The sequence below is a fragment of the Poromitra crassiceps genome, assembly GCF_964638095.1.
Source record: "Poromitra crassiceps genome assembly, chromosome: 13".
Lineage (NCBI taxonomy): Eukaryota > Metazoa > Chordata > Actinopteri > Beryciformes > Melamphaidae > Poromitra > Poromitra crassiceps.
Window position 1 is genome coordinate 43,829,594 of NC_139644.1, and position 15,860 is coordinate 43,845,453.

At 43.4% G+C, this 15,860-nt stretch overlaps 2 protein-coding genes across 2 annotated transcripts in view; both read left to right on the top strand.

The window, feature by feature from the left end:
- Nucleotides 1-2,574, top strand: part of LOC310788576 (adhesion G-protein coupled receptor G7-like) — a gene marked incomplete at its 5' end in the record, with an annotated part of 105,731 nt that extends 103,157 nt beyond the window's left edge. Inside the window, one exon of the mRNA XM_083650108.1 lies at nt 1,135-2,574. Coding sequence (XP_083506234.1) covers nt 1,135-1,380 — 246 coding nt within the window. The 3' untranslated portion in view covers nt 1,381-2,574. The remainder of the gene's footprint in view (nt 1-1,134) is intronic.
- A 3,764-nt stretch (nt 2,575-6,338) lies between these two features.
- The window catches only part of LOC310788577 (uncharacterized protein), a 28,126-nt gene continuing 18,604 nt past the window's right edge, over nt 6,339-15,860 (top strand). Inside the window, exons 1-3 of the mRNA XM_083650109.1 lie at nt 6,339-6,430; nt 7,901-7,933; nt 8,037-8,348. Of these exons, the coding sequence (XP_083506235.1) occupies nt 6,400-6,430; nt 7,901-7,933; nt 8,037-8,348 (376 nt within the window). The 5' untranslated portion in view covers nt 6,339-6,399. The remainder of the gene's footprint in view (nt 6,431-7,900; nt 7,934-8,036; nt 8,349-15,860) is intronic.

Consider the following 15,860-nt stretch of genomic DNA (forward strand, 5'->3'; position numbering starts at 1 on the left):
AAGGCCTTCCTCAGGCCTTCCTCAGGCCTTCCTCAGGCCTTCCTCAGGCGTTGTGCTGAGTCAGGCACCTGTGAAAGGACATTTGGAGTACTGGATTTTTCTCTATTCACTGAACTCTTTGCTTGCCCCGCACCCAGTGAGCTTTTAATCCATTTTGAGTGTGCTCGCTACCAGTGAGTTTTCTATTGTCATCTTTTTCACAGCCTAATGTTGGCAGGCCTGTGTGTGTATGTATGTGTGTGCAGGCCCGTAGCCAGGGTTTGAGAAATACCGAGGTCATTTTCGCGTGGCGTGGGGGGCCCAGGGGGGACTATGCTCCCCCGGAAAGAAAAATTTGTCCATTTTAAAGTAAAATGCTTCAATCTGGTGCACTTTGAGAGCAAAATGAAGAGGCTAGATCTATAAAGAACTACATACATCATGTTAGATTAATATCCTCTTTACTGTGCTGTTGCTTTAAAATGATACAAAAAATAAATGTCTCCCCATATGATATAATTTATATTCTGCATACAGGTCACATGGCAGAATACTGCTCAATTAAATACAATGGCCCATCTACCCAAACATCACTTACAGGGGAGTTACTTACCCATTCACTTGAATAGAACTGTCCCCAAAGTCTAGCCCCAATCTAGCCTCAATGCAAAATCTGAATGTTGTGAGTTATCTCTCTTCCTTCTATAGCACACAGAGAGGAAGCAAATTGTTGCATTTCCGATCAACTGTCGCATTAAAACATCAATGACAGATTAATAGATCTGGGGACCGGGGCTATTTTATTTTTTATTTATTTTTTGGGTCTGGAAAATACCGAGGTCATGACCTCGGTGTCCTCAATGGTAGCTACGGGCCTGTGTGTGTGTGTGGGGGGGGTGTGTGTGTGTGTGTGTGTGTCTGTGTGTGTGTGTTAGCCTTTTTGATGCTATTGCATGGTTAACATCAGCTAATTTTATTTCATGGTAGAAAAAGGGAAGTGGTCCCTGGGAAATTTGGTTTGGTACATACCGCCCCCTTCTGGCAGCAGTGTCAGGTTAGCATAGTGGTATGGTCTGAAAAGTTTGGGAACCCCTGAATGACAGCAATAATAAAATAAGAGTGGGTCTAACCAATTTCTTCCCGCTCACTCTCCAGGGTTTTCAGATATTCATCTTCTTCACAGCAAGATCACCGACCTTCAGGAAAGCCTTCTGCAAGCTCATCAGGCATAACTCTTCTGCCAGCACCCAGAGCAAAGAACAGGGAACGCAAAGCACTGGCATTAACTTAAGTCAAATCAACTCTCAACTAGAAGTGAACTCAGCGAGATGTGCGTCTTGCCCACCCAATCAAAAGCTAAGAGGAAAAAAAAGTTTTTTGTTCAGCCAATTGGAAAAATAGCACAGAAAATACCAGTATCATTATACCTTCTGATTGGGTGGCCTATACAGCCCCCGCCTCCTCCCATCCGCTGCTGCACACAGATAGGAGAATGATCTATATGCCAGATGCTATTGCCATATTGCCTGCCAGGTCCATGTTGCCCCCGTGGCCTAGTGGTGGCCAAGAGGGTGTGTGGGGATAAATCCCTGTAGTTGAAAGTTCAAATGTTCAAATGTAACAAATGTTGTATAACAGTGCAGAACCTACATAACTAACTTGTCACTTTTCATTACCATGCAATAAACCATTCTCAGTCTTTTACTCATGAAAATACATTCAATATCAATGTAGACATTTGTATCAAAAATGAATGTCTTGTTTCAATTTGAAATGTCCCTTTAAAACAAAATATCAAAAGGCAATTCAGTGCTGGCTGTGTTTTCAGTTTCATCCTCTGTAAAGTCACGATGAAATCCTACAACAGATAATAAGTTTAAACTTAAACATATGAATTGATGGAAAACCAATATTTTGGAAGCATTTATATGATCATGGTGTTTGTTTTGTAAATGATATTGTGTCCGTTCACACCTGTCAACTTCTGGTTCAGGCGCTGGTACTTTCCCGTATCGACTACTGTAACGCCCTTCTGGCAGGCCTCCCCGCATGTATATTCAAACCCCTCCAGTTGATCTAAAATGTGGCAGCTCGAATTGTTTCCAACCCAAAATAGCACATATCACACCCCTGCTCATGTCCCTCCACTGGCTCCCCGTGGCTGCCCGTATCAAATTTAAAGCCTTGTCACTAGCCTTGTCACTCGCCTTCAAAACTGCAACAAATACAGCACCTGCCTACTATAGGCAGGTGCTACCTACCTACCTACCATCAAGACCCATCTCTTTTATGTACACTATCAAATTGATGATTAAGAAGGATGTTAATGAAAGTAATATTAGTTATGGTTGAATGTTTATTGCTGTACGATGTGGGATGAATGGCTTGATGCAAACATTTTATACATTGTTATTGCTTGGATGTTGCTAAATGTGCGGCTTGATAGTTGAATTGTAATACAGTTTGCACACCGTGTTTTGTATACTGTTATATGCACTTTTATATTGACTATGTTCTTTTATTCTATGTTCTTATACTCATGTTCTGTACATCGCTTTGGATAAAAGCGTCTGCTAAATGCAATAAAATAAAGTAAAGTAAGTTTGAGGATGGAAAACTTATGATGTATAACCAGTTTACAGAAATGTGGTACTATCTGTTCTCCTCATGCTTACAACTGATTGATTTCTGCTTTAGGAACATATTGGAAACAAAAGATAAATAGTGAGATGACTAAGTTGCTTGTATGCCAGCTTGCTACAAGAAATACAAAATGGTCAAAAGGAAATAAGCAATAAGGAAACAATAAGGGAATAAACAAAGAGCCAGAGCCCCCCACACATTAAAGAGGAACTCTGGATGGACCCAGAAACCCCACACATTAAAAAGGAACAAGAGGAACTCTGGATCAGTCAGGAGGGAGAGCAGCTTCAGGAGGACCCAGAGCCCCCACACATTATTAAAGAGGAACAGGAGGAGATCTGGATCAGTCAGGAGGGAGAGCAGCTTCAGGAGGACCCAGAGCCCCCACACATTATTAAAGAGGAACAGGAGGAACTCTGGATCAGTCAGGAGGGAGAGCAGCTTCAGGAAGACCCAGAACCCCTGCACATTAAAGAGGAACAGGAGGAACTCTGGACCAGTCAGGAGGGAGAGCAGCTTCAGGAAGACCCAGAACCCCTGCACATTAAAGAGGAACAGGAGGAACTCTGGACCAGTCAGGAGGGAGAGCAGCTTCAACGGCTGGGGGAGATCCATATCACCACGTTCCAATTCATTCCTGTTACTGTGAAGAGTGAATATGAGGAAGAGAAACCTCAGCCCTCACAACTTTGTCTTTGTCTTTGTCTTTATTTAAGATCCCCATTAGCTACAGCAGAGCTGCAGCTATTCTTCCTGGGGTCAAACAACTTGCATAGTTTCAGGACATCAAACAATTTGCATAGTTTCAATCACATACAAAATTTACATTCTGTACAAACGGTACAGTTTTGGATATTACATACATACATACTGTATCTTTCAAGGTATTGCATACCTACATCAGAAATACCTACATATTACAGATGTGTAGAATATACATAAACTACATCACATATTATGTATATATACCATTACCATATCTTATATATATAATTATACATATAACTATTACCATCACCATATATATTATATTATACAACTTAATCAAAGCCAAACTGATGAGAACAGAGAGGCAGAGCCTCCAGCCAGCTGCTCAACTGAACAGATGAAAACAGAAGCTGATGAAGAGGACTGTGGAGTATCAGAAGAACCAGCCAGGGACTTATATCTTATATACTTATATCCAGCTATAGTAATTCACAACCAAAGTGATGACAAGACTTCAGACAATTCTGAGACTGAAGACAATGATGACGAATGGATGGAAACTAGTGAACCTCAGTCAGGTGGTTCACAGAAAAACTATGAAGTTCTTGGGAAGAAACGCTTCAGCTGCTCAGTTTGCGGTAAAATATTTGCTAATGAAGCACATTTGAAGACACGTTAGTCCACACAGGAGATACACATTTAAATTGCTCAGTCTGTGGTAAAGGTTTTGGTGATAAAAGAGACTTGGAGACACACATGATAGTCCACACAGGAGATAAACTATTTAATTGCTCAGTATGTGGTAAATGCTTTGGTCATGAAGGAGACTTGAAGAGACACATGATAGTCCACACAGGAGATAAACAATATAATTGCTCAGTCTGTGGTAAATGTTTTGGTCATATAGGAGACTTGAATAGATACATGTTAGTCCATACAGGAGATAAACTATTTAATTGCTCACTCTCTGTGGTAAAGCTTGTGGTCTAGGTAAACTTGAAGAAACACATGTTAGTCCACACAGGTGAGAAACAATTTCATTGCTCAGTCTGTGGTAAATGTTTTGGTGAAAAAGGAACCTTGAAGACACACATGTTAGTCCACACAGGAGATAAACAATTTAGTTGCTTAGTCTGTGGTAAAGGTTTTGGTGATAAAGGAAACTTGAAGAGATACATGATAGTCCAAACAGGAGATAAACTAGTCCACACAGGAGATAAACTATTTAATTGTTCAGTCTGTGGTAAAGGTTTTGGTCATAAAGGAAACTTGAAGAAACACATGATAGTCCACACGTGGTAAACAATTTAATTGCCAAGTCTGTGGTAAAGGTTTTGCTCGTAAAGGAGACTTGAAGACACACATGATAGTCCACACAGGAGATAAACAATTGAATTGCTCAGTCTGTGGTAAAGGTTTTGCTCGTAAAGGAGACTTGAAGACACAGGTGAAAATCCACACAAGAGATTAAACATTTAATTCATGGTTCCATGGAAAACCTGGAAAAGTCATGGGATTTCAAAATCTTGTTTTACAGACCTGGAAAAGTCATGGAATTAGTTAAATCCTTTAAAGTTCAGGAAAAGTCATGAAATGTGTGTAATGAAATTGTTACAGTAACCTTCCATGTAATGCAACATAAGGGCAAATGTATTCTCTGTAGCTGTTGACGTAAACTACATCTAGTCTGTGTCTATTTTAGTGCTTCTTGTATCTTATATTAATATTTTTATGTAAAATTGAAATTCCTGTTTTAGATTCCATGATACAGTGACACTAAAGCACTAAAAACCAATATAAAGATCAGCTGTGTCCTATTTGTCCATATCATAATTTCTGGTATTGATTCAGAATCACATCTGTTAATTGCTATCTGTGTTGGAGGGGGGATTTGAGTGTTTATGTAGGCCTATTTATGTGTAATGGATGTTTTTGTGCTTTGTGGTCCTGTCTTTATGTATCGCACTAAAAAATTAATAAAACAATTATCTAAAAAAAAATTACTATCTGTGGTAAATGTTTAGTCAAAGTTAGAAACGGTTCCCTATTGCAGAAATAGTAGACTATAGAGAGCCCCAGGGATGATGTATTTTTGTAGTCGGAACGCGGAAGTCCTGGACTTCCTGGTTCTTCACTGTTTCTGCCTATGGGATTTTTGAATGGGTTTTTGTCGCGATGCTTCAAATAAAGTCTCTGGGCAACGCAAGCTTAATCAAACGCGAACCAGTGTTCAGCCGGATAATCTTCACACATGAGGACCAATTTCATGAGTTTTGAAGCGTAAATGCGAGCCGTAGAAGTTAAAAGCTCGTGCTAAGCTAATCCAGAACTACACACAGTGTCGCATTGTTAAGTGTTTATAGCGGAACGCTAATTTTCAACACATGTCCACAGGTCACTTTTACATTAAAAGACACCCCAAAGGACACACCCAAAGAGAGACATAATCAAATATAAAACCACAAGAGTAAAACCACACATACAAATGCATTGACAAGAAAGTCACCAGGAAGTCACCAAAACACACCCCAGAGGACATACCCAAAAAATAAACATAATCAAATATAAAACCACATAAAACCTATACATACAAATGTATTGACAAGGAAGTCACTAGATGCTGGAGACTTTTTAAGGGCAAAGTCACGACTTTTCATTAATTGCCAGATATCTTGACCAAACCATGGAAGAGTGCTTCTTTTAGGGCTGCTCCTCCATGTTTTAGTGTATCTGTCAATTCATGCATTCATAGTTGTCATGGCATTTTCACAGCAGGTATTCAAGGATGTACACACAATACAGTACACACAATGTACACACAATACAGACATAATACACAGAGTACCACCAGAGGTCTACAGGGGTATTAAGTGTGAGAACACACTTTGAGAAAACAGTGAGTTGTGAAGTGCCACAAATTCCTCATTTTCTGTGATGTATGTATCTGTGTGTCTGTAAGAGCTGCTGTCACTTCTGATGCAAGCTGAGAACAAGGTTGGTTCTTCTGTTGAGCAGCTCTGGCTATATGAGCCCCTACTGACCCTGGATGCCCCCCCCCCACCCACCAGGATGCTGGATTCTGTACATCTAACGGTCTTTGGTGAGTAAAGTGTGATGCTTCTTCAAATGTTCAACACACTGCAGTCTGTATGACGCATTATTTCACTACAACAGTCACATTGTGTACACTTGACTTAGAAGCATAATGTCACTGTCGTGCAAAGTAAAACTAGCATCAACTATTTTTGTATTAAGGTAAAACATAATAACTAGGGCGTTCAAGTATACGGCACGGTGGGTCAGCGCTGTTGCCTCACAGCAAGAAGGTCCCAGGTTCGAACCCCGTTCCGCCCCAGGTCCTTTCTGTGTGGAGTTTGCATGTTCTCCCCGTGTTCGTGTGGGTTTTCTCCCGGTGCTCTGGTTTCCTCCCACCATCAAAGACATGTACAGTATGTTAGGGTTAAGACTCCTATCAGTGCCCCTGCCCAAGGCACTGGCAAAATCACTGGATTTGGTTCCTGGGCGCTACACTGCGGCTGCCCACTGCTCCTAGTTCTAGGAAGGTTCCTAGTAGAGGATGGGTCAAATGCAGAGGATGAATTTCCTCATGGGGATAAATAAAGGATAACTTAATAACTATATTAAATGCTCTGTATACAGTCTACTTCTTTGCCTTTATTATGATATAGCATAGCAATTTGTTTATGCTTATGTCACAAACATTGCAGCTACAGTAAGTCTGAATGTGAATTTGTTCCCCTTATGGGAAAAGGGAAGTAGAACAATTAGCAATAAGAGACAGACCCAACAGACTTCTCCAAACTGCCAACCTTTAAGGAACTGCGAAACCGTCTTGGTTTCAGCGTATCCACCATGCATTTTACAGGTTTAGTGAGTTTTGCAAGTTTTCATAAACCCAAGGGTCACAGAATTTCCTAAATCTTCATAAGAGCACTTGACGTTTAAACATGAAAAATCATGCAAAATTGGGGTTACAAGATTTTCATCCAACACCGACCATCTGGGAGCAAGACCGAACACAAGACATTGCATATACATACTAATACTCCATCGCTGTCCAATGAAAACCACTTAAAGTGTAACTAACCCCCAAAACACTTTTGTTCAGCTTTTAACCAATATATATGGCTTTTGGGGTGGTGTGTGAATAATTCTCAAATGTGCGATAATCCTGTAACATCATTTGAGTTTATTCAGGTAAAATATGAATAATGTAATGACACATTCAGCGGGAAACTGTCTATAATGCAGACATGTGTCAAATATGACAATGTGCTGTTCAGTATTTTAAGACCACAGCCTTTTTTTCATTTCCTGAAAAGTTGGCGTTTTGGAGAGAAGTGGTTGTCATAGGACAGCGACGACTTGTATGTCTTCCATCTGTCATGTTTCTCTTCATGATGGAAGCAGACACCGCTATAGGTCATGGGGTGTATGATGCATTTAAATAATGACTGTTTAATATTTTTACAACTCTGGTGAGTTGAATTCAGCACACTTCGCATGTCTGACATGTAATATTGTATCTCTGTGCTTTTCTCTCCTCTAGTCTCTTTTCTCCTGACTATACCTTCACATGCAGGTCAGTACATTGCCACAAGTTTAGCATAATAAGGAGAACAATAATCTTGTGGTTTTATATTTAGATTCTAGAGAAAATACGGTATGTCTTCTGTGCCTGACAGATGGTGGTCAGATGATCAGACTAGTTGGTGGTACTCAGTGCTCTGGAAGAGTTGAAATCAAGCTCTCCGGCGTCTGGGGAACGGTCTGTGATGACTCATGGGACCTGAAGGATGCAGAGGTGGTTTGCAGGCAGCTGGGCTGTGGGACAGTAGAGAGCGCCCCTAGACAGGCCCACTTTGGTCAAGGAAATGACCCGATCTCACTTGATGATGTGAAATGTTCAGGAAATGAATGCTTTCTAAGTGACTGCCCTCGCAAGAATGGAAAACACGACTGTGAACACAACGAGGACGCTGGTGTCACGTGTTCAGGTGAGAAGCTTCTTTTTAACCCCCCCACCCCCCTCCCATTTTCTCCCCAATTGCATTTGGCCAATTGCTGTCCCGGTCGTTGCTGCACCCTTCTGCTGATCTGGGGAGAGTTGTAGACTAGCACATGCTTCCTCCATACAGACATTGCACTAATTAGTCTATGCAAAATAAGGTTTGACCTTAAACTAATTGCAACATAATTTATCTTCACATTTTTATGTTTATATTGATGCCCTAAACACTATAGTGAAAATCTCTGAAAATCCTATTAGTGGAAATGTTAAAATGACCCTCCCCCCACAAATGGCTGCCATTTTTCAAATGTTTGCCATATCTTGACTCCAACTAGACCTTGAATGACAAATGTTGTGTCTATTTCCACATTCCTTGGGGAAAGGAATCCATAGTGTAGCGAACCCCAGCCAGACAATGGTGAAGCGTACAGATGTTTAAGAAGCCTTTTATTTTTATGTTCAGCCTTTTCCTTATTTGAACACAAATGTCCTTTCCTTCTTTCTCCTTTCTCCTTGAAACACCGTAGAACTTGTTCCCAATTCTAGCTGGGCGCTTCTTATTAATGGAAAACCATAGGTTGAGGAGCGATGTCCTTTGCGACCGTCTGTTTGCCCTTTTTCGTGTCAATTAACTTCCTTCCGGTGCGCAGCACACCACACGTCAAGTAGCATAGATAGAACAGCACTACTTCCGCTCTAAGCTTCAAAGTAAAAGTACCATACAAAACGGCGCCATCAAAATAAAAGTTTGCAGGAAGCATACCTTCACAAGAGTTATTTACACTCCCACCAATCATGAGTGAATAATGGATATTATACAGTTTGCATTAGGCACGAATGATTTTAACTTAAATGACCTTTATAAGTACAAAACTTATTTCACAGGTAGATACAATTATAAACAATGTAGGAAGATGGGATATTAGGAGGGGTTATTATGAACTATAGGAGTAGCAGATTTATCCAGCCTCCAGCAGCAGGACCAGCTTCTGGACCGGGCGCTCAACTTCGGACATCTTATGGAGACGTTCTCCTCTTCTGCCTAGGTTCCTGTCTCCGAGGCAGACCTTGACTCTCCTTACTAGTCCATCCTTGTCAGTAGTGGTTCCTGAAACTCGACCCAATTTCCACTCGTTCCTGTGCACATCATCTCCTTTCATCATTACAATATCTCCAACTTGCAGATTCCTTCTGGGGGTGTGCCAACGTTGTCTGAGAGCGATGTTGGCAAGGTATTCCTTTCGCCATCGACTCCAAAACTGTTCGGCCAGGTATTGGACCTGTCGCCACCTTTTCTTGCCATACATGTCTTCTCTGACGAATTCACCAGGGGGGGGTAGAGCCTTAGCAGACTTCATGGTCAGAAGATGATTAGGGGTGAGAGGCTCGAGGCTATGGGGATCATTGAGGTTGGTAACAGTCAGTGGACGACTATTGACGATTGCCATAGCTTCATAGAAGAAGGCCCGCAGTGATGCATCATTCAGCCGTCCAGAGGAAAGAGTCAGCGTGGTCCTTAGTATGCTTCTCACTGTCCTAATCTGTCTCTCCCACACCCCTCCGACATGACTTGAATAGGGTGCGTTCATGTAGAAGTCGCATTGTTGCTCGGCAAGGAATGCAGCCAGCCGGTCTGCATTGACTTCTTTTAGAGCCTCTTTGAGTTCATTTTTGGCTCCGACAAAATTGGTCCCTTGGTCAGACTTGATCTGACGAACAGCGCCACGTATGGCGATGAAACATCGAAGGCCATTGATGAGGGCGTCTGTTGACATGTCGTCAAGCATCTCAATGTGGATGGCACGGGAGCTAAGGCACGTGAAGAGAAGACCGTACCTCTTGTTCTCCTTCCTTCCTTGCTTTGTGAGGAAGGGGCCAAAGCAGTCCATACCACAGAAGGTAAAGGGGGGTGATGGTTCCACTCGCTCAGGGGGTAGATCAGCCATCCTTTGCTCTTCTGTCGGTTTCCGGTGCCGTCTGCAGATGACGCATTGATGAATGTAAGATGCTACGGTCCGGTTGATTCCTGGGATCCAGTAGCCGTTGGACCTGACCTCGTTAATGGTGAGACCTTTACCTTGATGCTTGGTCCTTTCATGGTGATGAGCAATCAACATCTTGGTGATGTGATGATCTTTGGGAATTATTGCAGGGTGCTTGATGGAGTTGGGAAGAGTTGAGTTGCACAGTCTTCCTCCCACCCTGAGGACACCGTCTTTATCGAGGAGAGGATCAAGAGAGTATAATGTACTGTGAGATGGTAGGCGAATCCCCTTGCTCAGCAGTTTCAACTCTTCTTGATATACATTTTTCTGCAGGTCTTTGATTATGCAGCATTCTGCATTTTCTCTTTCTGTTACAGAGGTGAGGCAGTTTGATCTGTTCTTGCTGATGCGCCTTAGAATGCGTGCAACAGCTCGAGTAGCCAGTGACCAAGATGAAAGCTTGGACAAACGATCGACAAGGCTTGCTCGTTCAGTGGTCCTCGTGTTGAGTGTTACAACACTTCTGACCTCTGGATCTCCGATCGTCAGCTCTGGGGTTTCATCTGCTGGCAGCTTTATTTCCTTGCTCCATAAGAACTTGGGTCCAGTGAGCCAGGTTGATGTCAAAAGCTCACTGGGAGTCAAGCCCCTAGAAGCGTGGTCAGCAGGATTGTCCTTGGTTGGGACGAATCTCCATTGTTGAGGGGCTGAGCTGAGCTGGATCTTCTGAATGCGGTTAGCCACGAAGATGTGGAATCGACGTACTTCATTTTTTATATATCCCAAGACCACTTTCGAGTCGGTCCAGAAGAACTCCTCAGCGTCAGCAGATCCCAATTCTTCCTTGAGCATGTTACTCATCTTTACAGAAATGACTGCAGCTGTCAATTCTAATCTTGGAATTGTTATGACCTTTGTTGGTGAGACGCGTGCCTTTCCCACAACCAGGGCGCAATGAACTTCCCCTTCTTCATTTTGGACCCTCAGGTATGAGCACTGACCGTAGCCCTTCATGCTAGCGTCGGAGAAATGGTGCAGCTCCGTCTTTGTGACCTTTCCAAATCCAGCAGGGAAGTAAGTACGGGCTATGGTGAAATTATCCAAAAGAGCTAGGTTACTTTTCCACTGTTCCCATTTCGGACGAAGCTCATCTGTGAGAGGGTCATCCCAGCCTGTGCCACGCCTACACATCTCCTGGAGGATGATCTTTGCTTTGAGCAGGACTGGCGCCACAAACCCGAGCGGGTCGTACAGGGATGCCACTGTGGAGAGAATGCCACGGCGTGTGGGGGGCTGATCCTTGAGAGTGACATTAAGCCGGAAGTGGTCGGACTCCACGTCCCATTGAATCCCGAGAGCTCTCTCAAGGGGCAGATCATCAAATGTGAAGTCCATAGACTTCACGTTGGTTGCTCGTTCAGAGAGCGGTATACTCTCTAGGACGTTTCTGTCGTTCGATATAAACTTATGTAGTCGGAGACCACCCCTGGCACAGAGCTCACGTGCCTCTCTGGCAAGCTGAATACCATCTTCACTGCTCCCCACACTTGCGAGCCCGTCATCTACATAGAAATCCCTCATGACGAATCGTGAACCTTGAGGGTAGATGTCGGCATTCTCCTTAGCGAGGTACTTGAGCCCGTAGTTTGCGCATCCAGGAGAGGAGGCTGCGCCGAATAGGTGCACCTTCATGCGGAACTCGCTAGGCGGGGAGTTCAAGTCTCCTTTCTTCCACCAAAGAAAGCGCAGGTAGTTGCGATCAGCTTCAAGCACATGAAACTGGTGGAACATTTTCTCAATATCGCACATCAGTGCAACGGGGTGCCGTCGGAAGCGGATGAGAACTCCACTCAAGTTGTTCAACATGTCAGGCCCAGAGAGAAGGTGGTCATTTAGGCTGGTTCCTTTGTATCTGGCTGAGCAATCGAACACTATGCGAAGTTTATCTGGCTTCTTTGCGTGATACACGCCGTGATGGGGAATAAACCATCTCTCACCTTCTCTCCCACCGTCTTCGATCTGTTCTGCATCTCCCCTTTTTATGACCTCTTCCATGAACTCGACATATTGCTCCTTATACCTTCCATCCCGTTGTAACTTCCTCTTGAGGTGATTGAGACGTGTCATGGCTGAGCCCTTGTTGTCAGGCATGCTGGGTCTGTTTTTGAAGGGCAGAGGCATTTCGTAGTGGCCGTGACTGTTTTTCCTTATGCCATCGTCTAGCTTGTTGAGGAATGTGATGTCATCTTGTGACACCGTTTTGCTGTCCTCAATGCCGTCCTTGAAGTCAAATTCTAGAATGCGGATAACATCAGCAGGAGTAGCTGGAGGGAGCTCTTTAACAGCAATTCTGTGACACAGATGACTTGTGCTCAGCGAATCATGGCTTTGAGATGAGCGCCCCACTATACTCCATCCTAAATCCGTCTGTACAGCATAGGGTTCTTCATCTCCTCCTAGGATGACTCGCTTTGGTGCCATTGCTCTGGAGCAGTTATATCCGATGAGAATTCCTACTTCACAGTCCTTCAGTGGTTGCATTTCATCTGCTATTTCTGCGAGATGACTCCATTGCTTAGCTGTCTCACAGGTGGGAATGTGAGCACGGTTTATCGGTATGCAGTCCTTTGTGTAGGTCATCGGGAGATCAATTTGGATGGGAGAACTGTATCCCCTTACCCGAAGGCCGGAAACTCTCTCACTTGTGAGAACTGTGTCTTTTCCACTCATGGTGGTCAACTTCAGCTTTACTGGAAACTTGTCTACATGAAGATTGTCGCTCACCTCTTGGTCGATGAATGTCGTATCGCTTTGAGTGTCGAGGAGGGCGTAGACAAGTTTCTCTGCGGTTGGGTTATTCTTGGATGACACCCACACTGGTAGCACCATAGATGTGTTGGACGAGCCTTCGCCTGCTACACTGAGTGACATAGCAGCAGCACCTTGAATTGTCCCGGTTTGTGATGAAGTCCTTTCCCTTCCATAGTTGTCATCATGGAGGGCTGTAGGATGTTTTCCCTTGCAGGTGTCACAGAAGTGACGGTGTCGACACTCTTTGGCGCTGTGTCCAGGTTTTAAACATCCATAGCAGAGTTTCTTGTCCTTTACATAGTTACGTCGCTCAGCCAACATCATCTCTGTGAACTTGAAACACGCATGAAGCTGATGTCTGTTATCTTGACAAAGAATACATGGAGCTTTAGCCCTTTTTTGGTCTGACCTTTGCTTCTCATTTTCGTTGGCTGTATGAGTGTTGAGCACACTGGCCTTGGCTCTCTTTGGTTCTCGGAGAGTTCTCTTCTCAGTGCTGGTTTCCGATGAACGGAGGGCATGGAGAGACGTAATTGGATTGCACGCAATTTCAGCTTCAGTTGACGTGAATCTAACAAAGTCCTTGAAACTTGGGAATTCTTGGTCTTTGTTCAGGCTCTGTGTGACTTGTCTATTCCAGCGTGAAGCTGCCCAGTCTGGAAGTTTATGGACGAGCTTCTGGTTCTCCTCACAGTCATTTAATATGTCGAGACCCTTGACATGAGGGATGGCATCTTGACATGCATTTAGAAAGTCTGAGAAGCTTCTCAGTCCCTCTGCATCCTTAGGTTGAATCCTTGGCCAATTGGAGAGTTTCTCTCTGAATGCTCGCTGAATGGCGAATGGCTGGCCAAAGCGACGATTTAGCTTGTCCCAGGCGTCACGGTAGGCTTCATTGTCATTTCGGAAGAAGTTGCCATCCAGGGCCTGGCGTGCTGGGCCACCAACATATTTCTTTAGATAGTAGAGTTTTTCAGCGGGAGTGATTGCTCTTTGGTCAATGAGAGATGTAAACGTTGCCTTCCATTCAATGAAACGTATGGGATCACCATTGAAGACATATGGCTCTGGAACAGGGAGTCTATTTAAGACCATGCTGTCTTGAAAGACCTGAGCGAGAGAGGAAATGTCTGTCTGAGAGGGTGGAGCGATATGAGATAGAGGGACTGCAGTTATGGGCACGTTCCTTGCTTCCTGCTTTCTTTCATTGTTTATGTGGCCCTCTGCTTTACGTTCTGTCTCTTTCTCATAGACCTTCAGTTTGGCTTGAGCTGCCACAACTTCTTTCTTTGCTCTTAATTGCTCCAACTCACGCCTTTGTGCCTCTAGAGCCTTCCGTTGTTGTTCCTCTAGCTCTCGTATCGATTCCTTTTGTCTTTCTTCCTCCAACATCATCTTGTAATTTGCTTCCTTCACTGCCAGCTCCGCTTCTGCATCCGCACGCTTGACTGTCATCGATGAGATGGAGTCTGAATTGCTGAGACTTATTGAGGTAGAGGCGGATCCATAGACAGACTTTGCATAGTCACGGTGGCGTAGGTCATGAAGGCGGCGTCTTTCCTCTTCTTCATTGAACTCACCTTCTGGATCTATTGTTCGGTCATAGGCAATCTTGACAATTTCTTTGGTCACTGATTCACACGTATCAACTCTTCTTCTTATGTCAGTGGAGGGTGTGGCGAGATCTCGAATTTCACAATATATGGTCATTATGTTTTCCTTGCTTTTCTTGAGCTGCTCAATGAGAGACCAGAGCTCACTCTCCGGCATGTATGTCTTCAGTTGATCTCTTGCCTTGCGTATCTCGAGCTTCCATTGCTCATACATGGATAGCAGCCTTTTCTCCCTTTTCTTGGCCTCTTCTTCTTGGAGCGCACGCATCTTTTCTGTAGGAATACGTGTTCGTTCGGAGCGACGGGGATCTCCAGCTGGGTCTGCCTCTTTCTGAAGGTCCTCTTCATCTTGGAGATCAGTCAGATTTTCAGGCGGCTTGACTGTTGTGTGAAGATCACTCTGCAAACCTTCATTTTCTTCATGGTGACCAGCCGGCTGCTGTTCCAGCTCTCTCTCACTGGGCGTTGGCGATGACATTTTCAACAGATTTTTAAATTTCTCAAGTTAGAGGGAAAACCTTTTAGCAAATGCTTAGCATATACAGCATGAAATAAACAGCATAAACATGTAGCATATTAGCACATCAATACAAAGTAAGTATCACAGATGCATTAATGAACCATAAACAAATGTCAATGCCAATGTAAATACCACAATAAACAAAAATGTCAAAGTGCTTGAAATGCAAGGTTCAAAAAGATGTAAAGGTATGTAGATTTTTTTTTCTTTTCTTTTATATAAAGCGTCCATTTATCGCATCTAAATTGAACAGTCCTTTTCTTTTGCAGCAGAGGAGCAGGTAAGTATAAAATGTTCACTGGATAATATTCTGGAGTTGCAGGTGAGTATCAATGTTCTTTGTTTTAATTTTCAGTATTGAGCAGGTGAGTATCAATGTTCTTTGTTTTATTAATGAAACTGTTCATCCGTTGCTCACTTTATTTTGCAGTTCCTTAGACTGTATAATGATAGGGTGATACTCACAGTTTTGCTTCAATGTCAGTGAATGTGACTGTATTTGGCTACCATTGCACCGAATCCATGTGACTGCAGCCCGAATTGCCGTAGCTCAGGCACCGACGTGGGGA